Consider the following 19613-nt stretch of genomic DNA (forward strand, 5'->3'; position numbering starts at 1 on the left):
AATCCTCCTGTCTCAACCTCTTGAACAGCTGGAATTAGTGGCATGTCTCGCTGTGCCCAGCTTAAAAAAATTTTTTTTAATAAACATATAGGGGCTGGGGTTGTACCTCAGTGGTAGAACACTCACCTCGCACATGTGAGACCCAGGGTTCAATCCCCAGTACCACTTAAAAATAAATAAGTGAAATAAAGTTACTGTGTCCAACTACAACTAAAAAATAAATGTTTAAGAAGAATAAAAATATAAAGTTAAACTATAAATAACTAGCAAAAGGATCTTCTCCGTAAAGTCAAAAAAGAAGAACAACGAAAAAGAGCTACAGGTAATAACCTTCTATCTATCTTCAAACAACAGGATGTGATTAGCTTGAATCATGTGCGATTTATGATATATGGCGAAAGATCTTCTGAGAAGAGGTTTGGGCATGTGTGTTCAGGGAGCAGAAGCTGCCTGGGCCCAGGGACAGCTGCACACACCCAGCAGGAATGCTGGCCAGCCGTGTGGGAAGCCTGCAGCTGGGGCCGAGGGTCCTTCTCATGGAGATGTTTACCAGAACCAGTTTCCTGAACGTAGTTCACCTTTGGTGGAGGCTGGAAAGGAGCGTTCCAACTACGATGTTACAAAGAAATACAGGAGTTGTTCTGACAGCATGGCAACAGAACTCTCCCCCAAATTGTCAAAATCTACTTTTTACAGAACTCTGAAAATTAATCCAAAGTTTGCCAACAATCCAAGGGGCATTTATTCAAGAAAACAAGCTAAACAGAGGTAAGAACAGAAAGTTCTAAGGCACTCAACTGGTGCTATTCCCATTACCACCACCCAAGTCCACGGAAGCCCTGAAAGGCAACAGCTGGGCAGTCACCAACAGGATGGCAGCGAGCAGTCACTGGAGGCCCCAGAGCAGACTCAGCAGCCCCCAACGCCTCACTCAGAATAATGTCATTATTTGGCTTGCCTGGTGTATCTCCTGTCTCTCTCTTTCCGGATATTGGTAATCTGCATTGCAACCCTCCATCCTTGGTACTGAGGACTGAACCTAGGGGCTCTCTACCACTGAACTACATCCTCGGTCTTTTTTTTTTTTTTTTTTTTTTTTGATACAGGGCCTTGCTAAGTTGCTGAGGGTCTCCCTAAATTGCCAAGGCTGGCCTTGAACTTGTAATCCTCCTGCCTCAGCCTCTCAAGTCGCTGAGATTATAGGTATACGCCACGACACCTGCCAATAATTTGCTTCTTTTTTCTCCTTATTAGACTGGTTTGGTAGCAGCTTACTAATTTTATTGATCTTAAAGATTTTCTCTACTGTGATTGCCAATATAGGCCAGTTCACTGATTTCTGTTATGATCTTTATTGTTTCTTTCTTTTTTTTTTTTTTTTCAGATTCTTAAATGACAGCTGAGCCCTGTTGTTCGGAGAGCCTCCTGGGTTTCCACCAGTGCTCCAGCCTCACTCACTACAACCAGGCTGAGGGGCTACGAAGATTCAATTCAAAGTACCTTCCAACTTCTGTTTTGATCTCTTGTTTTATTTATGGGTTATTGAGAAGTATATCAGTTTCTAAATATTTGGGGGAGTCTTCTGACTCTTCTCAATCTTCTTCTTTCTGTTATTTCTACTCTAATTTCCACTGTGGTCAAAGAATATACCATCCATGACTTGATTTTTTTTTTTAATATTTATTTTTTAGTTGTAGTTGCACACAATATCTTTATTTATATGTGGTGCTGAGGATTGAACCAAGGGCCTCACATATGCTAGGCAAGTGTTCTACCACTGAGCCACAACCCCAGTCCCATGACTTGAATCTTGAGAACAGTTTTATGGTCCAGAATGAGGCCAGTTCGCTCCAGTTAGCTGACAGTGTTATTCCTGTATGTCTTTGGTGATTTTCTGGTTATTCTATCAGTTATTCAGAAAGTGGTATTACAATCTTTGTAACTGTTGGTCTAATTCTTTAGTTTTTGCTTCATGCATTTTGAAGCTCTGCTCAAATTTGTTGTATCCTCTTGATTAACCCTTTTATCATTTAGAAATTGCCTTCTCTATCCTTGGTAAAATTCTTTGCTCTGAAATCTAACCTGATATTAGTTCAGCCACTCTCACTTCCTTATGACTGGAGTAAGCCAGGGAAACCATTTCCATCCTTTTCCCTTTTAAGCTATTTGTGTCTTTACAGCACGTAAGTGGGCCTTGATTCTTCAATCACTCTGATCCTCTCTGCCTTCTGAGTGGGTGTTGATCACACCTACATGTAACTGGCCCTGTGAGGTCTGCGCCTGTCACCTTGTTACCTCTTCCTCCCATCTGTTCTTTCCCCTGTTTTCTGACTTCTCTTGTATTAATTATTTTTTATTATCCCATTTAATTTCCTTTGTTGGATGATTATTTGTAACTCTTTGTTTTATGATTTTAGTGGTTACCTTGGGCTTTAAAAAATTGATCTTTAATGTATCAGTCAATAATCCAGCAATATCGTACCACCTCATGTACAAGAAGATTTTAATAATATTCTAACACTTCACCCCTTCAGGCTTCACACCATTGTCTTTATACATTTTACATACAGACTCCAAAAAGTGTACACAATCATCTTTAAGAGAGTTAAATAAGAAAAGAACCCCCTTCCCCCCCCGCAGCTCTCATCCTAGGGTCCTTTACCGGTGCAGACTCGCATCTCCACCGGGTGCCACTTTCTAGCTGCCTGAACAATGGCCTTCCCGTTCTGAGGGGAGCAGGTCTGCTGATAATGAATTCCTTCAGCTTTTCTTTGTCTAAACACATCTTCACTTCACCCTTGTTTGTGAAAGACATCTCTGCTGGGCATATAATTCTAGAATGACAGGTTTGTTCCCCCGTTTTTAGGACTTTCAGGATGCTGCTTACTGGCCCCAGCTGCTCCTCTCAGGCCTTCCTCTCATGACTTGAAGGCTTGACTGCTGATCTCCACTGCTCCCAGCAAGAAGTCTGCTGTCATCCTGATCTTTGCTCCTCTGTACCTAGCATGCCTTCTTCCCTCTAGCTGCCTCCTCATAAGTGTTAAGTGACTTGGTTATGAGGTGCCCGGGTGTTCAATTCTGTCCCTCAGTAGTGGCAGGAGACTGGCTTAAGGATCTCTGACATAAACTCAAATCCAAGGACTCCCTTAACTCTTCTATAAAATGATGTTGAGTTTGCATATAACCCACACACAGCCTCCCAATAAACTTCAGATCACCTCCAGATTACTTACAATACCTCATCTAATATAAACGCTACACAAATAGTTGCTATAGGGTGTTATTTAGGGAATAATGACAGGGAAAGTCTGTACTAGTTCAGTAAAGACCAATTTTTTTCCAAATATTTTGGATCCTAGCCTGTTTGAATTCTCTTATGTGGAACCCCCAGACGTGACTGTGGTCTCCTTCATGGTTATGCATTTCATTTTAATTTCTAGAAGACTGAACGTTTTATATTTTCCAGGTCCTACTTAACTCTTTGAACACAGAACACCAGTTACATTAACTGGTTTTCTGGAAACTCTGTGTGTTAGCTCTGGGTCAGTTCTGATGGATCATTTTCTCATTTCCTAGGGTGCTTTTCTGCTCCTTTACACATCTAGTAATTTTTGAAAGATCATCAGACTATAATCTTTACCTTGCTGGGGGTAGGGGGTGGTATTTTTGTGTTCCAATAAATCTTCTTGAGCTTTGTTCAGTGATACAATTAACTTTCTTGGTAAACAGGTTGACCCTTTCAGAGCTTCCTTTCACTGCCTGCCAGACAGGCCCAGAGCAGTGTTCCGCCTAGGGCTGCCTCACACTCTTCCAACAGCCCGTGAGTTCTTGGTTTTCTCCAGTCCGGCTGGTGGGAGCAAGCCTCTGTGTGGGGAGTAGACACTGTCTCCTCTGGTCCTTCTCAGTGAGGAGCTTCCTCACACTGCTCAGTAGTCTGCTCATCGGGGCCTGCATCATCTCCAGGGTTTCTTCCTGTGCAGCTCGCTCCTCCACAAACACTGTCCTATAAGCTCAGCAGCTCTGATGCCTCTGGCCCCTCAGTTCTGTTTCTCCGACTCCTCCATGCTGCTGGGCTCTGTCGCAGTCGCTTCGCCAGCGCCACCACCAGGAAACATTCTCAAGGCTACAGTAAGCGAAGCCAACCACAGAGCTCGCCTCTTTTCTTTCCCACCTTGCAGGGGTCACTGTCCTTTTTGTCTGATGTCAAGTGACCTGAAGCTGTTGTCTCCTTCTTTTGTTTGGATTTGGAGGTGGTTTCAGGTAGGAGAGTACGTCTAGTCCCGGTTACTCCATCTTGGTGGGAAGACGAAGTCCAGTTCCCTTGTTTTTTCCCTATGATGAACCAAAATCCTCCAAGTGATGGTTACATGAGTTTTATTTCTTTCTATTGGTAAGATGGAAAACCATGGATCACCTTCCTATGATTTATCTAATTTATTTCTGCAATCAGCTACATTTGGAATTCTGCTATATGGAAAGATTAATCAATGAGACAAATATAGGTGAACATGACTATTTCATGGGATGATTTCTTTTGAAGGTCACAATAAGACATTTCCTCCTAAACAGTAAAGTCTTTAGAATACCGACTATTAAATCTGGTTGGGTGTCTGGCATGAAAACAAGAAGACTGACAACTTTGGAACTTCCCCACTTACCTGTACATCCTGTATGCTGAGTTCAAGCATGTGACTGGTGGCCAGCTGTGTGTAGTGAACGTTGATTCCTGTAAGACTTGCAAAGACAAGTTCTTCTGGGACTTTATTGATTAAGGACACACCAATTCCACCTTCTAACCTCACGAGCACCTGAAAGGAAATCCAAGTACAATCCGCTGATTATAAGCATAGCTAATGGTAGCCAGGAGGTACAAGGAAATGAATGGCTTGAAACCCCTTTTCTCTTCACCTCTGAGCAGATGGAAACTACTGGACAGAGTCCTGTCATTTACCCTTTTGGCTCAAGTGCTGCCATCTCACTAGAAGCCTCCCCCACCCAGCCAGAGCTTCAGAGTGAGGGGACAGCACCTCCACAAGAGCGCTGAGGACACTCTGCATGACAGGAGTGTAAACGTGAATTTCTCCCTTCTCGGATGCAAGATCTTACGTTAAGGCACTTCCACAACATCTGACACAATGCTTACACACAGGTACTGGAGTTTAAAAAGATAACTGAACAAGTATCAAATAAGTGTGCTTTTTCATTTCCACCCAAATTCCTTTTCAAACTTTTTATTCTCTTCCCAATGTGCAACCAAGGAAAGGGGAAGGAAGATGCCAGAGTCAGCCAGAGAAAAAGAAAAAAAAAAAAATAACCCAAATTTTCTCATTCTTTACCATAAATCCTACTTAAATTCAAATCATTCCTCCTCTTTTTTTCATCACCTTGCTTTAGCAACATTTCTTACATTCTGATTCCATACAAGTGTTAGCTGCCATCGCATAATTGTCACACAAATGTTAGCCACCACATCAGAGTCCCACCTTCATGTTGTGATAAAGGTGTACTCGGGTGAGGCAAATCCCCCGTTTAGAATTCAGGTGGGGCAGAAAGCCAACAAAACCAAAGAGCAAACCTCTTAAAAATCAATGACTGAGAAAATAGATTTGAAACATTTATAACTTACTTCTAATTCCTGCTCTGTATCTGGGTTCCTTAGTTTCTGCAGCTCTTGTTCAGTGACAGGAAGTTCATCCACCTCACATGATGAGCGGTCACTTTTCCGCTGGCAGAAATCTGTTATCTGAAGTCAAATAAACATCACAGGAAGAGGGCTCACACTTCTGCTCTGACCCTTGCCAACCATGAGGCCAGCAGTCACTGCGCCCCAGAATCCTATGGGTGCCAATGGCTTCCAGAGTGCTGCTAGAGGTGACAATGTTGATAATGAAGCAAACGTGCCTGCCAGTCTCCCCGGCAAATCTCGAGCTTAGACCTCGAGCGCCTCGCACTCCAGGTGGTCTGCAACGGTGGGTCGAGTCAAAATGTGCATTCATCTCCCCCAGAAGAGGAGGCTGCTTTTAAAGTGCCATGGAGGATTATGATATGAATTATGACGTCCCATCTCAGAAAGCTCACTGTTACGTTCTGGTGGCTTTGGTCCTTGTTTATTAATTACATTAGGACTAATGAAACCCATTTCCAATGTAGGCCTCCCCTCTGAGTGTCAGACCCACATCTACCATGACTTTTGGACATCTTCATGTAGATAACATATAATGACATTCACAACAATCCTAGACTCAACTCCTCATTTCCTGACAGTCTACTCCGTGTTCATCTTTTGGTGACCTGGATGACTCTCCTCTTTGCTGCCTAAATGGGAATTCTGGAAGCCATCCTGGCGCCTTCCTCTCCTCAGGTCCCACAGTCAGCCGGTCACCAACTCTGACTCTCTCCTCCTGAACAGCTTTGTTTCTCTGTCCCTACCATGCCCACTCCTGCCACTTGTTCAGCTCAGGCCAGGTCATCTCCTACCACATTACTACAAGAGCCTTCAACTGACCTTACTCTAGCTGTGTTTTGCCCCAAACTGCAGACAAAATGAGTTATCCAAAATAACTTCTGATCACACCCGTCCCTGACTCATGTTGCTTTAGAAAAACCACTGAGCTGTCTGTGTCTTCCCAAGGCTCTGAATGATGTGGCCTCTGCTCTGCCCAGCCTTGCGCCTCCCCACATTCTCTGTGTCAAAAGAACTGAAGACCACTCCCTTACCTGTGGACCTTCACTAGTCAACTTCCCCAAATACTATACAATTTACTTTTTATGTTTATTTCTCACTGATTGTCTATCCCCACTTCAGAAGGCAAACTCTGTGAGAATAGGGAATTGTGTCTCTTTGTTCAGGGGCAAAGATCTCTGCCTGGTTCTAGCAGCTACTCAATAAGCACACGCTGAACGAACACCCTTCCCACCACCCCGACTCCCCACCCCTCTGGCAACTCCCTGTAGTAACCATGGCTGCTCAGCTCAAGCACTGCTTCTTGCTGTAGGAATGCCCCAGCCTCCGAGTCCAGGAACACAAATGCTTTCCATATGCCCTCCACTCCCACCCTCACATAACACAGCATTCTAACTGTCTGCTGAGGGGACTTTTATCTTCTTGTTATTACAGCTTCCAATACACCAACTGCTTAAATATCAGTTATATCTTACTTCTACTTTATTTCTTACAGCAACTTTATAACATGGGTTCACCCCATTTTACAGTGAAGACACCATATCCTCACACCTAGCATCAATATTTTCAGTAAATGCTTCCTGAAGGACTAACCAGGGGGTGGGGGAGAGGACATGAGTTTCATGTCAGGTCCAATGATAATTATCACCTGGAGTGCTCTAGTCGGTCCATCTGGGATGACTCTGATGGATAACATTCCAGAGCCAGGCCTCATCTTTTGGTTAATGAATTGTTGCTCGGGTGGAACTGGTCCCAAAAGCTCCACAGATGTGTCAGGACCAAGAACAACTTCAGCTCCATCAAATAAGCCAGAAAGTCCTCCTTTGGCCTAAAATACATTGAAAGGCATAAGAAAAGGCAAAGGCACAGGGCCTAATAACTCAACACACCACCTGAAACAGGTCACAAAACTCAAATTCTCTTTTGCAGAGTCATGATCGACCTACAGCCAAGCATTTACTATTTGTTTAGATTTACAGATGAAAGTAGGATTATGTGAGTAATAGGGAAAGCTATGCTGTATAAATTTGGGGAATGAAATATAAGCATGTAGTAAGAGATAATTCCATGAATAGAGTAGATTGGTTTTATTCTGCCTTGCAATAACTTCCAGTCATTAAAAAACAACTTTAAAAAAATATTTTTTAGTTGTAGTTGAACATAACACCTTTATTTTTATTTATTTATTTTTATGCGGTGCTGAGGATAGAAGTACTCGCGTGTACTAGGCGAGCACTCTACCGCTGAGCCACAACCCCAGCCCCTAAAAAACAACTTTTAAAAGTAGCCACAACTAGCTTTGTTTCTTTAAGTATTCTCACTAGGTTTGTGTTATGAAAATTAAACAATTGCTATCATTTAGCTTTCTAATAAGAAATAAATTCTAGAGTTAAAAATCTTCCCAAATAGGCCTATGGTTGGACAACCAACTCCAATGTGCAAAAGTTGGTGCTTCTTCTAAAAGGTAACATGGCACAGGGAACATCATCCAGTGCCCAGTCATGCAGGTCTTCAGGGAAAAACAGGTCCTTTTCAAATTCCCCACATGACATTCAAGTCTACAGGGCAAGCCCGAGGGAGCGTACTGCAGGCTGGAGACAGGCACAGAGACTGTCTGGACCCCTTGTTAATTTTGTAACTACTGAGTGATGAAAAGGAAACTCTGACGTGGGTCTTCAGGACAGTTGTCAGCACAGAGGAGGCTGCTGTGGGCTAGAAAGGGCACAGCCTCATGAAGACAGTGTCAGAAAAGGCTTTAATGCCTTCAATTACTTTATTCAGCATAATAAGATTGAAACAAGCTCATTTCCCTAACCAAACACATTCTGCTCTGCTGAATACTGTGATTATGGGTTAATTCACAAGCAGAAAATGATGAAACAGATTCAAGAAACAACAAACACCAGAAAGAGATTTGGGGGAGGAAAGCACTCCAAAAGAAGTGGAATTACATGGACTTTAGAAACAAACTAAAAGTAAAATCAGGGTCAAACCCAGAACCCACCAATTATAACAAGCCCCCCCACCCCCGCTTTGCCTCTACAAGTCTGAATTGTATTGCTAATTGAAAATCACAAATCCATTCCAGATGTGTGCATCATATAAGTAGGCAGCTTGCCTTTGATGAAAAAAGCTCAGGGCAACAGAGATAAAGAAAATAAATCTCACCAAATAGCAGCCAGGGGCTCCTTGCCGTTGTGCACACTGCCCTAGATGGCAGTGTCCCAAACCAAAGGACAGCCTGGTATCTACCGGGCACAAACCAACAGTTCTCAACAAGGGCATGATGTTCAAGTAGTTATTGCCTGGATAAAACTCCAGTGGGGACAGAACTGCACACACAGCTATCTGCTGAAACCTCCTAGACACCTACCCTCCTCAATGTTTATCTCAGATCTGTGGTCTTGTTCCCAGCCTGAAGCCCCCTCTGGCAGAAAATCTAAATTCTTTTCCAAACACATATTTGCTTATAAAGCACCTGGGAATTTAGTATGGAATAGACAGGCTGAATTGAGTACACAGGAAATTGTCTAGTAATCTTGATTCTGACATTTGCTACAACAATTAAATGCTTATTTGGGTATCACTAAGAATGCAGGAATAAACAGAATCAAGGGCATGTGGAGCCCAGATGACTTACTATCTCCTAGAACACTGTATAGACTCTTGTCACTATTATACCAACTTCACAGGTCTAAAACTAAACCATCTAACTTAGTGGTGGATTTTTAGTTGATATTTTCTTTCCTTCTTTTAAAAAAAAAACATACGTGATTAATGTCAGAGAAACAAAATCCTAAGAAACCAAGGGAAAAAGCTATCATCCACAGAGAGCCATTCTTGACACACTGGCTGTATATCACCATCAAGAACAGTTCCCATGTACACCCTGGTGCACAAAGAAAATTCCTGACTGTCCTCTAACAGAAACAGAATAATAGAACACATGTTGCTCTGTATTTAGTTTTTCCCACTGAACAAGTTATCATGTACATACTGCTTGAGACTCTGTCAAGGAAGCCTTACCCCCTGCGTGCTGCAACAAGGGGCATCAGGACTACTGACCTGGACCACCAACCCATGCAAGCCACATGTCAGTTTTCCTTCTCGGAAACTCCACGTCTGAGTCGTGCTTCGCCTGCGGTCGGGCTTTCTTAGCATCAGCGGCTCATATCTGGACAAAGAGAAATGCAGTGAGACCCCAGGGTGAGCAGCATCTGGCCTGAGGAGAAGTGGGGGCAGCTTTGCTCTTCTTCCCTCCAGGACCCTCCACCCTTAAAATCTACCAGGCAGCCAGCTTCAGCCTCACGGCAGCAGGAACCTCTCAACATGGAAAGCAACGAAGAGGGGCACGAGGGATGAGGCCCCAGGGATCTGCGTGTCAGCCTCCTGCTGCCTCCCTGCAGCACGGGATGGGTTCTCTGCTAAGTATACTTAAAATCTTCTCAAGAGTCTTCTTCCATGTTATTTCTAAGTCCTTTCATTGTGTTTTAACTTTTAAGTCTTTTTAGACATAAATAAGGTATCAAACTAAAAACAAATATACTGATTGAATGGAGAAGCTAAGGCACGGGAAAAGAAAATAATTTATGCAAACTTAACAAGTGGATTTGAATCCTGAGAGTTCATAAAAACACATTTGTATAGTCTCTTATTAATTATACAAAAGATTTTTTTTTAAGTATTCACTTCTAGAAAGTAAGAGTGGACTGGAAGTTTGGGTGAAAGAAATATTTTTATACATCCTTTTTAGATCTGACATTCCTTAACCTGTGTGGGTATCATCATCCTGTTAAAAAAATAAAAATGAAAAGTCCAATACTTAAAACAGCAAATGGGTTTTCAAATCAATCATCAAAGTTCAGAATCCATTTTTGTCTAGGAAGCTGATGGACTTCTGTCATGGAAGAAAAATATGAATACAAAAATACAAATTATTACAAGAGTTTACATAACACTTTTTTAAAAAAAAAATTTTTTGTAGTTGTAGATGGACAGAATGCCTTTATGTTATTTGTTTATTTTTATGTGGTGCTGAGGACTGAACCCAGTGCCTCACGCATGCTAGGCGAGCACTCTGCCATTAAGCTACGGCTCCAGTCCCTACATAACAATATTTTTTGTTGTAGATTTCCTCTGAGTCTGAATGTAAGAGCAAAGAGATTGATCAAAGGTCACCTGGAGGGGTAGTGCATGAAGTTCAGTGTGGAGCTTAGAGCCACAAAACCACATTAATAAAAGAAAATGAGAATCAAGAAAACTACCTGTTGTCAGTTACTGCAGCAAGACCAGCAATATCTAGGATTGCAGAACCCTCAGTGGAGCGGGTGGCCGAGGGCTTGTTGGGGTTGTGAGGAACTGAAGAGCCTTCGTGGGCCAGCATTCCTGTTCCTGTCATCCTCCAGAGCTGAGAGCGCTTTCCTGGTTCCTGTTGAGCAAATACACACAAAGAGAAACGCATCAGGAGCAGCCCTAACTAGCTGCTCTCTTCAACAACTTCCTCTAAGGGCTAAGTTTGCAAGTTGAACTGGAATAAGACATTTTCACATCATACAAATGCTTAATTCAGACTTTCACTGTTGTCAATCTCCGGCTGCACCTAGGATGAACTATGCTAAACTCTTAAACCAAATAAACAAAAATTACAAATACTGCAAATTTTTTAAAAAGTATTCGTTTTATAGACCTAATATATGTTCCTTTAAAAAAAATTAGAAACAAATGGCTGGGAAGTCTCCTACAAAGCTATACTGCCCTGACGACTGCTATTCTAGACAGCAACCCGCAGGTGCCTTCACTATAGAGAAGGATCCAATTATGTAAAGCGCACGACAGTGTTGATGTCTGGTAACTGGTAACCCTTACAATTACAGACAACCAGCACTTACCAAGGTCCTCCACCCCTCCCCAGTGCTACCATATTGATTATTTCCAATGTTTACAAGTTGGTTACATTCAAATGAATTCAAAGGTTATACTAGGTTGATTTATGTTCATTCTAAATATTTATTTCTCCTTAGGAATACTTAAAACAGCAAATGGGTTTTCAAATCAATCATCAAAGTCCAGAATCCATTTTTTAATATTTATTTTTTAGTTATAAGGGACACAATGTCTTTATTTTATTTTTATGTGGTGCTGCTGAGGATCGCACCCAGTGCCTCATGCATGCTAGGCGAGCGCTCTACCTCTGAGCCACAACCCCAGACCTAGAATCCATTTTTTTACATATTTTTTTTAGTTGTAGATGGACACAATATCATTATTTTTATTTATTTATGTTTATATGGTGCTGAGGATGAACCCAGTGCCTCATCCATGCTAGGTGAGCACTGTACCGCCACACCCCCAGCTCCTAGAATTCATTTTATATTAGGAGTAATAACACTTATTGAGACTTTTCTATGTGCCAGATATTGGTCTGAGGGACTTTCATGCAATAGCACATTTGATCCTAAAAATAATCCAAAGAGGCATATACTGTTACTATCCTTACTTACAGATGAGGAAGTTAAGGCTCAGGCAGATGAAGTAACTCCCCCTGGTCATATTAACTAACAGGTGGTAGGCTGAGGATTGAAGTCTCCACAGCCTCATGCCAGAGCCGGAGCCTTACCAGCTCTGCTCTGCTCTGCTGCCTCTAACACACCCAGTAACACCTCTACTCTAGCCATTAACGTCAAGATCACATGCGCTCCTTCTAGTGAGGAGCTCCCCAGGGCAACAGATAACTCTGGGTCCTACAGACTCATTCACATGCTTCACGTGTGCGGGAAAGATTGCTTTTGTATTCTACATTCTACAAAGTAGAAACTACCCGTGTGTAGGGCATATGCTGGAGTCAAAATGCCAGGGTTTGAGTCCCAGCTACACAGTTTATAAACTGAGCAACCTTGGTCAAGTTACCTAATCTCTTAGAGCCTCTTTTTCCTGATCTGTCAAAGAGGGAAATTAAGCCACATAGTATAGTTCTTGAGATAAGTGTAGTGCATACAAGGTGCATGGAACATGCCTGGCACAGGTTCCGGCCTCTATAAACGTTTGTGTACTATACTCATTCGTCTCTTGATACAGTACTTTATGTACATGATCCTTTTTATACACATGGGAGGGCAGCAGAAAAATGGTAAGAAAGATATAGGAAATACCAAACATCATCTACCTTTTACTGGATGAGCCAGGACTCAAACCTAGAAAGGTACCAGTGCTTCCTACCGGGGGCTGCCATCTCGCATGACTACAAGGAAATGAGGTACACAGCACCCCTCCCCTTCCCCAGGCCTGCCTCTCTACTTGATACCAAGCACCTCCAGTATCCCACTGGTGCCACAGGCCATTCCAGAGTGATCTTGCTCAAGGTAGGGAACGAGGAGTCCCGAGCAAGATACTCAACCCAAGCTTTCATTTCCTCATCTGTCAAACACCCACTCTAGAATGGCTGACCTGAGCACCTTCCTGTGCTACAAACCCTCATTTTAAACCCCAGGGCCTGAGTACTTACCTTCTTCTTCAAGATGACTCTCTGTGTCTTTGGTGAGACGTCCAAGACGAGCTCTGCACAGGTGATGGCCTTATTGGCACAGCCGGGCCTTCCTGTCCCCTCCTGCAAACTAGAGTTAAATCAATGAGCACACACACACTGTATCTTCCCCTGCCCTGCTCAAGGATTCATCTTGTAAGAAGATATACACTGATGTCTATCCTGCCGCAGGTAATTTTAGTATCTTAAAATTCAGACATGAAAAGATGACTATATATATTCAGAGGCAAAAGGAAAAAATAAAGCAAAAAACCAAAGAATAAGATAGACGTCCTTGGGATTAACAACTGCTCTACTCTGCCAGCAGAACATCAACATCACGATCAGCATCATGGCATCCCATGGAGTCTTGGCAAGAAACCACAAGTCCCTCTGGGATGAAGAAAAACCCGTGGGCCCAGAATCTGTATCCTCCAACTCAATGCTCCTGTGTTCCTCTGTGGCTTAAAAATCCTAAGCTTTATGGAATGCTGCAGTCCAGCTTCTCTGTGGGGTTCCTGGAGGAGATTTAATTCAGATTATTTGTCTATTTCCATTAATCCCTGTTATCACAAAAGGTACTGATAAATTCAGAATTAAAAATTAATCTTCATGACACCAAAACCACAAGTAATAAAAAGAAAGAAAAAAAAAACAGGTAAGATTTCATTGAGTTGAAAAACTATTGTCCTACAAAGAATACCTTCAAGGGCTGGGGTTGTGGCTCAGTGACAGAGCGCTTCCCTTGCAAATGTGAGGCCCTGGGCTCGATTCTCAGCACCACATAAAAGTAAATAAACAAAATAAAGACATTGTGCCCATGTATAACTAAAAAATATTTTTTTAAAAAAAAGAATACCTTCAAAAAGTCAAAAGACAACTCACAGAATGGGAGAAACATCTGCAAATCATGTATCTGATAAGAGACTGGTATTAGATTTACATTAAAAAAAGACAAATACTTCAATTTTAAGATGAGCAAAGGATCTGAATGGGTGTTTCTCCAAATGGCTCCTAAGCACATAAAAAAAGAGGAGACACTCTATTAGTTATTCAAAAATGTACAACAAATCCACGTTAATCAAAAAGAAAACAAAATACAAATCAAAACCACAATAAGCTGCCATTTCATATACAGCAGAATGGGCAGAATACACAAAATAAATAAATAAACAGCACTAACGTGTTGGTGAGGAAGTGGAGAAACCAGAACCTTGCCCTTGCACCTGCTGGTGGGAATGCACGAAGGTTCAACACCAGAACACAGCAGGGCATTCATCAAAGTTAAACACAGTTGGATGCAGTGTCCTACGCCTGAAATCAGTGGCTAGGGAGGCTGAGCAGGAGGATCTCAGGTTCAAGGCCAGTCTCAGCAACTTAGCTAGAAGCACACACTAACTAGTTTTCACTCCATCAATCCAGCAAACATACTCACAAAAGCAACCTATTGAGACCCTGTCTCTAAAAATAAAAAGGGTTGGGGATGTGTTGCTCAGTGGTTAAGCCCCTCTGGGTTCAATGCCCCATATTAAAAAAAAAAACACAGAATCACTGTCAACTCAGCAACTCCACTCCTAGGTATTAACATGAAAGAATCACAAGTAGGGCTCAAGGGCTGGGGATGTGGCTCAAGCAGTAGCGCACTTGCCTGGCATGCTTGTGGCCCGGGTTCGATCCTCAGCACCACATACAAACAAAGATGTTGTGTCCGCCGAATACTAAAAAATAAATATTAAAAAAAATTCTCTCTCTTTAAAAAAAAAAAAAAAAACAAGTAGGGCTCAAACAAAAGCATGTACAGGCGTGTTCAAAACAGCACTGCTCATAGGAGCCAAGGGGCGGAAACAACCCAAATGCTCGGCAGCAGATCAATCAAGAGAATGCAGCACACACACCCACACAGAAGAGAATATTACTCAGCCACAAAAGTATTAAACACTTTTCATAAAAAGAATGAAGTACTAGTACATGCCACAAGTAGCTGAACCTAAAAAACAAGCTACATGAAAAAAGCCAGACACAAAGGTCACTTATGTGACCTCATTTACGTGAAGTATCCAGAAGAGGTAAATCCACAGAGACAGAATGCAGACTAGCGGTTGCCAAGGTCTGGGGCGGAGGAGGAGTGAGGAGGCACTGATGGGTGGTTCTGGGATTTCTTCAGAAGTGATGGTCAAATATCAAAAATGTATTAAATGCCACTGAACTGTTCACTTTAAAATGGCTACTTTCATCTTTGGAGTCTTTTTCTCTATCATTAGTTCCCACCAAGATGCAAAGAAATAGTGTCAAAGATGCTCTCAAGAATGGCTCAACCACTTAGCAAACCAGGGGTCTTGGAATTCTGCTGTGAGACCCACACACCAGGTCCAGGGCCCTTCTCTTTTTCTCTGCTCCATGTCACTCCACCCACTATGCTCATCGTCCTCCACCAGGACTTTTCAGTTAAGGAGCTTAGTAGCTACTGGAATTTACAGAACAGAAGGGAAAACACGCCTAGCAACTAGATTCAGAACTGGTTTTTCAGGCACTAAATCCTAAGCAGGTCACACTGTCAAGTGCCATAATCTTTAAAAACAATCAAGCAACAAGCAAACAAACATGACTGGATCGATTCTAACAAGACAAACACCTCAGCACCATGGTTGCTAAAGGGACCTGCCACACACAAGGGAAAGGAGCTCTCTCTTCTCTGCAAATTCAATCCACAGCTAGTGAAATCTGACCTCCAGGCAGATACAAAGATACAGAGATTGTTCTGTGGGCCCCAGGCACCTATAAGAATCTCATTCAGAAGGAAAATCATGCAGAACATTTTGGAAAGAAATATGACTTTCAATGTTCTATTCAAATTATTGATATTTATAATGCTAAAGATTCAGCTATTTCCCATATCTTCACAGGTAAACCTTAAAAGTGGTCCTGTATCTTCAGCACATTTACACCTTGGCAGAATGACTACTTTTTGAAAACTCAGTACTCTGAATCTTGTATGTGACCATCAATAGCAGAATTAGAATAAGCTTAAATTCTTCACCTGAGTTCTCTAAATACAACTGTTCAAACAGTTAAGATTATAATTCTAAGACAGCTGGAAATACTGTGAAGTTAAGTACTACAGTTGGTTCCAGGTGAGCACTCAGACTGTTAAGTGTCTGAAGCAGCAGCATTCTTAGTGCAAAGAGGAGTCAGAATCAAGACAATCAATTATGAAGATCAGTCAGTTTCAAATAAAGAAAGGGGAAAACATCTATTAAAATCCCAGCAACTAAGGAGACTGAGGCAGGAGGATCACACACTCGAGACCAGCTTCAGCAGTTTAGTGAGACTCCCTCTCAAAACAAAAACAGAAAGGAGTGACGATGTAGTTCAGTACTGAGTTCAACACCCAGCACCAGAAATATTTCTAAAAAGGAAGAAAGAGGCAAACAGACTAATAAATAGAACCAAGTTTAAGAAATACATTCCAAGTAATTCTTTGATATAAGAAGAATTTAAGATAAAAGAATAACTCATGGGAGGAGTTGTTAAATACTGGGATAGATTAATGGGAGAGATCTTTAAAAAAGAGGAGAGTCTTGCCTCTTGGGATAAATTTTAAGCTAAGTGAAAGAAAGGATTTAGACTAAATGACCTCTCAAGTTAGGCCATAAGCCTAGGATTTGATAAAGTAGGAAGGAATCTTTCTCTGTACTTTGATTTCCCCAGAAACTGCTTAAAATTTAAAACCAGTAAATAATTAGAACCTTCTGCTTTATAAGAACAGTAATTTAATCCAGAATTACCCAGAGAACGTATACGTAGCAGCGATGTAGATGAAATTTTCATAATAAAGCTGTCGGTTATCCTGGAAGTCATTCATGTTGCAGCTGATCTCCGAGGAGCCAGCCCCCTTCACAGTCAGCATGATGAATGGCGGCAGGGTGGGCTCGTCCCAGGCATAGTCCAATGAGGTCATGGGCTTCACTTCAGTTCGGAGCCTGGGCTCAGCTACGCCATGCTGCGTGAAGACAACGGGGACCTAGAGCAATGAACAGAGTCCAAGAGGAACTGCATTCAGAGCAGTGTGACTGGAAAGGAAGGTCGTGCTTCACAGGGTTCAGCTCCAGGTCCTTCCCAGTGACCTGCTCACAGGAACAAGCCTAGAGAGGCCTGTCAGCTCCTCTCCTCCAACGCTTTCCTAATCACCTCAAAAACTAAAAAGGTGCACGACTGACAGACCAGGGCTACAGTCCACTGGATGGAGAGCTTTAAGAAGCTTTGCCAAGCCAGCCTCAGTGGCACATGCCAGTATTCCCAGTGTCAGGAGGTTGAGGCAGGAGGATTGTGAGTTCAAAGCCAGCCTCAGCAACTCCATGAGGCCCTAAACAACTCAGTGAGACCCTATCTTTAAATAAAATACAAAAAAGGGTTGGGGATATGGCTGAGTGGACAGGCAGCCCTGGATTCAATCCTCGGTACCCCAGCTAATAAAGAAGCAATTCTATCCTTTCGAGGGTTTTTTTTCCCTCCCCACTCCCCTGTGATATATACACAAGGGAATAAGAATCTAGGAATGTGGTTATAGAAAGTCACATATATAAGACACTTATTCACAGGAGCAATCTAAAACAGAAACTACTGATTTTCATTTGGGCTTTGCTTGTAAGAGTTATAAAAATGTCCCATAACTAAGCAGCAGAAGAAGTGCCCATTCCACTATTGCTGGCCATCTGGTTCCTTTCTCTGCCTGGATAGAGTATCTATATAGCACGTCACAACAAGCAAATGCTCTAACTAAAATAAGTATGGGGGGTTAAAAGGTTACTTCTGCATGGACAAGGCTGCTCAGCAGTCCAAATGACCAGCAGACACCACCTCCTAGTGCTAAGGACTCCTAGGGCTGAGGAGCCGCGGGGAGCCTCCTGCACAGCTGGTGGGTAGTGTGCTGGGCCACTGTCTTAAAGGTAGTGTACACTCCACCCCCGGCACGAGAAGAGTCCATCGGCTCTCTACCCCACTTGGTACCTTAGAAAAGTTATCAATTCGGAAAGGAGGGGGTAACTGATCTGTGTCACTGAAGGAGATCCTATATGTGGCTCCTCGGAGGGTGATCTCCACTCGTAGGAAGAAGCATTTCCCCAGGGTATCCCTGCAAGAAGGAAACACAAGAAGCTCAATAAAAGAGACAAGCTGCAGTCACTTTCCTCTCACGCTGTGCCTTCAAAACTACTGGCCCCACGGCAGGCTCCCCGGTCATACCGAAGAAGCCGGGACTGATAAGAGGCGCAAAGTGGGGACTGTCTAGTGTTCTCCCTTCTTCAGCATCTATTAAGGGATATCCACTATAAAGAAGGGCTGAGAAGAGCATGTACACAAGGCATGTGTGTGTGTCTGTGTGACACTCACACTCAGACACATCACTGGAAGGTGTGGAAAAGACATCCTTACCTAAAGCATCAACTGACAAATGAAGAAATGAGAAAATTAGAAAAAAAAAAAAACACCATTTTATAAGCACCAATGTAATAATTGACTTAGGTAAGAACCATCAAATATTTCAATGAAAGGTTCTTAGGAAATGGGATATTCAGTCTTGTATGATCCCTGGAAAATACTCTCCTTTTCAAAAAAGAAAAGGTAACTATGACAGAGACCTGGCAGACACAAGCTTAACCAAGCAGTGATCAAGCTTAATAATACCTATAATAGGACCACGTGTCCTGGGCCTGCCGAGGGGGTGTGATGGAAACACCTCACACAGGTAGTGCTATCACTCAAAATGTTGGGCCCAAATGTACATACAGAAAACAGGAGATTCTACAAGGAATCTTCAAAGATGTCAACATCAATAAAGACAAAAAGGGAAAAGCGGGACTACTCCAGATTAAAGAACACAAAAGAACATGTCAGCCAAGCAAGAAAAATGACCACAGACTACAGCCGACATGGGAGAGGGGCTGCTCTAAGGACACTGCAGCAGCTTTTTCAGCCTACAGAGACTGATCAGAAAATGTCCTATCAACATTAAATTTCTTCTGTATGTAACATCAGTAATATTCAGAAAAAATGTCCTTGCTTATAGGTAGTAAGTGCTGGAGTTTTTATGGGTGAACTGGGCACAATGACTTCAATTCACTTTCAAGTGGTTCAGAAATGAAAAATGTGCACTTACACAGTGGCGGGGGGGGCGGGGGGGCAGCCAGAGAGAGGCAGGCAGGGGTGGGACAGAGCAAAAGGTTGAAAAATCAGTAAATCTAGGTAAGATCTGAGGAAGTTCACTGTTCTACTTTTATAAATTGTTTCCAAATGAAAAATTGAGGAAAGTAAAAGAAACAGATGGCACAGGCCTATTCTCAGTAGTTTAGAACTATACTCGCTAAAACTATTTTTAAAGGATTAACAAAAGATACACAAGTCATCTCTCCTCCC

At 42.4% G+C, this 19613-nt stretch overlaps 1 protein-coding gene across 9 annotated transcripts in view; it reads right to left on the reverse strand.

Moving 5' to 3' along the window:
• Vps13d (vacuolar protein sorting 13 homolog D) overlaps positions 1 to 19613 on the reverse strand; it is a 243360-nt gene that overhangs the window by 94324 nt on the left and 129423 nt on the right. For all 9 annotated transcript variants that reach the window (XM_058572649.1, XM_058572650.1, XM_046424684.2 and 6 more), the window contains 8 exons: positions 18210 to 18333; positions 16988 to 17223; positions 13185 to 13293; positions 10948 to 11111; positions 9749 to 9857; positions 7332 to 7511; positions 5627 to 5743; positions 4659 to 4808 (listed from right to left, as the gene is read on the reverse strand). In XM_058572649.1, coding sequence (XP_058428632.1) covers positions 4659 to 4808; positions 5627 to 5743; positions 7332 to 7511; positions 9749 to 9857; positions 10948 to 11111; positions 13185 to 13293; positions 16988 to 17223; positions 18210 to 18333 — 1189 coding nt within the window. The remainder of the gene's footprint in view (positions 1 to 4658; positions 4809 to 5626; positions 5744 to 7331; positions 7512 to 9748; positions 9858 to 10947; positions 11112 to 13184; positions 13294 to 16987; positions 17224 to 18209; positions 18334 to 19613) is intronic.

This window comes from Marmota monax, unplaced genomic scaffold (assembly GCF_021218885.2).
Source record: "Marmota monax isolate L192 unplaced genomic scaffold, Marmota_monax_Labrador192_F-V1.1 WCK01_AAM20220418_F8-fsc00080, whole genome shotgun sequence".
In the NCBI taxonomy this organism is placed as follows: Eukaryota; Metazoa; Chordata; class Mammalia; order Rodentia; family Sciuridae; genus Marmota; species Marmota monax.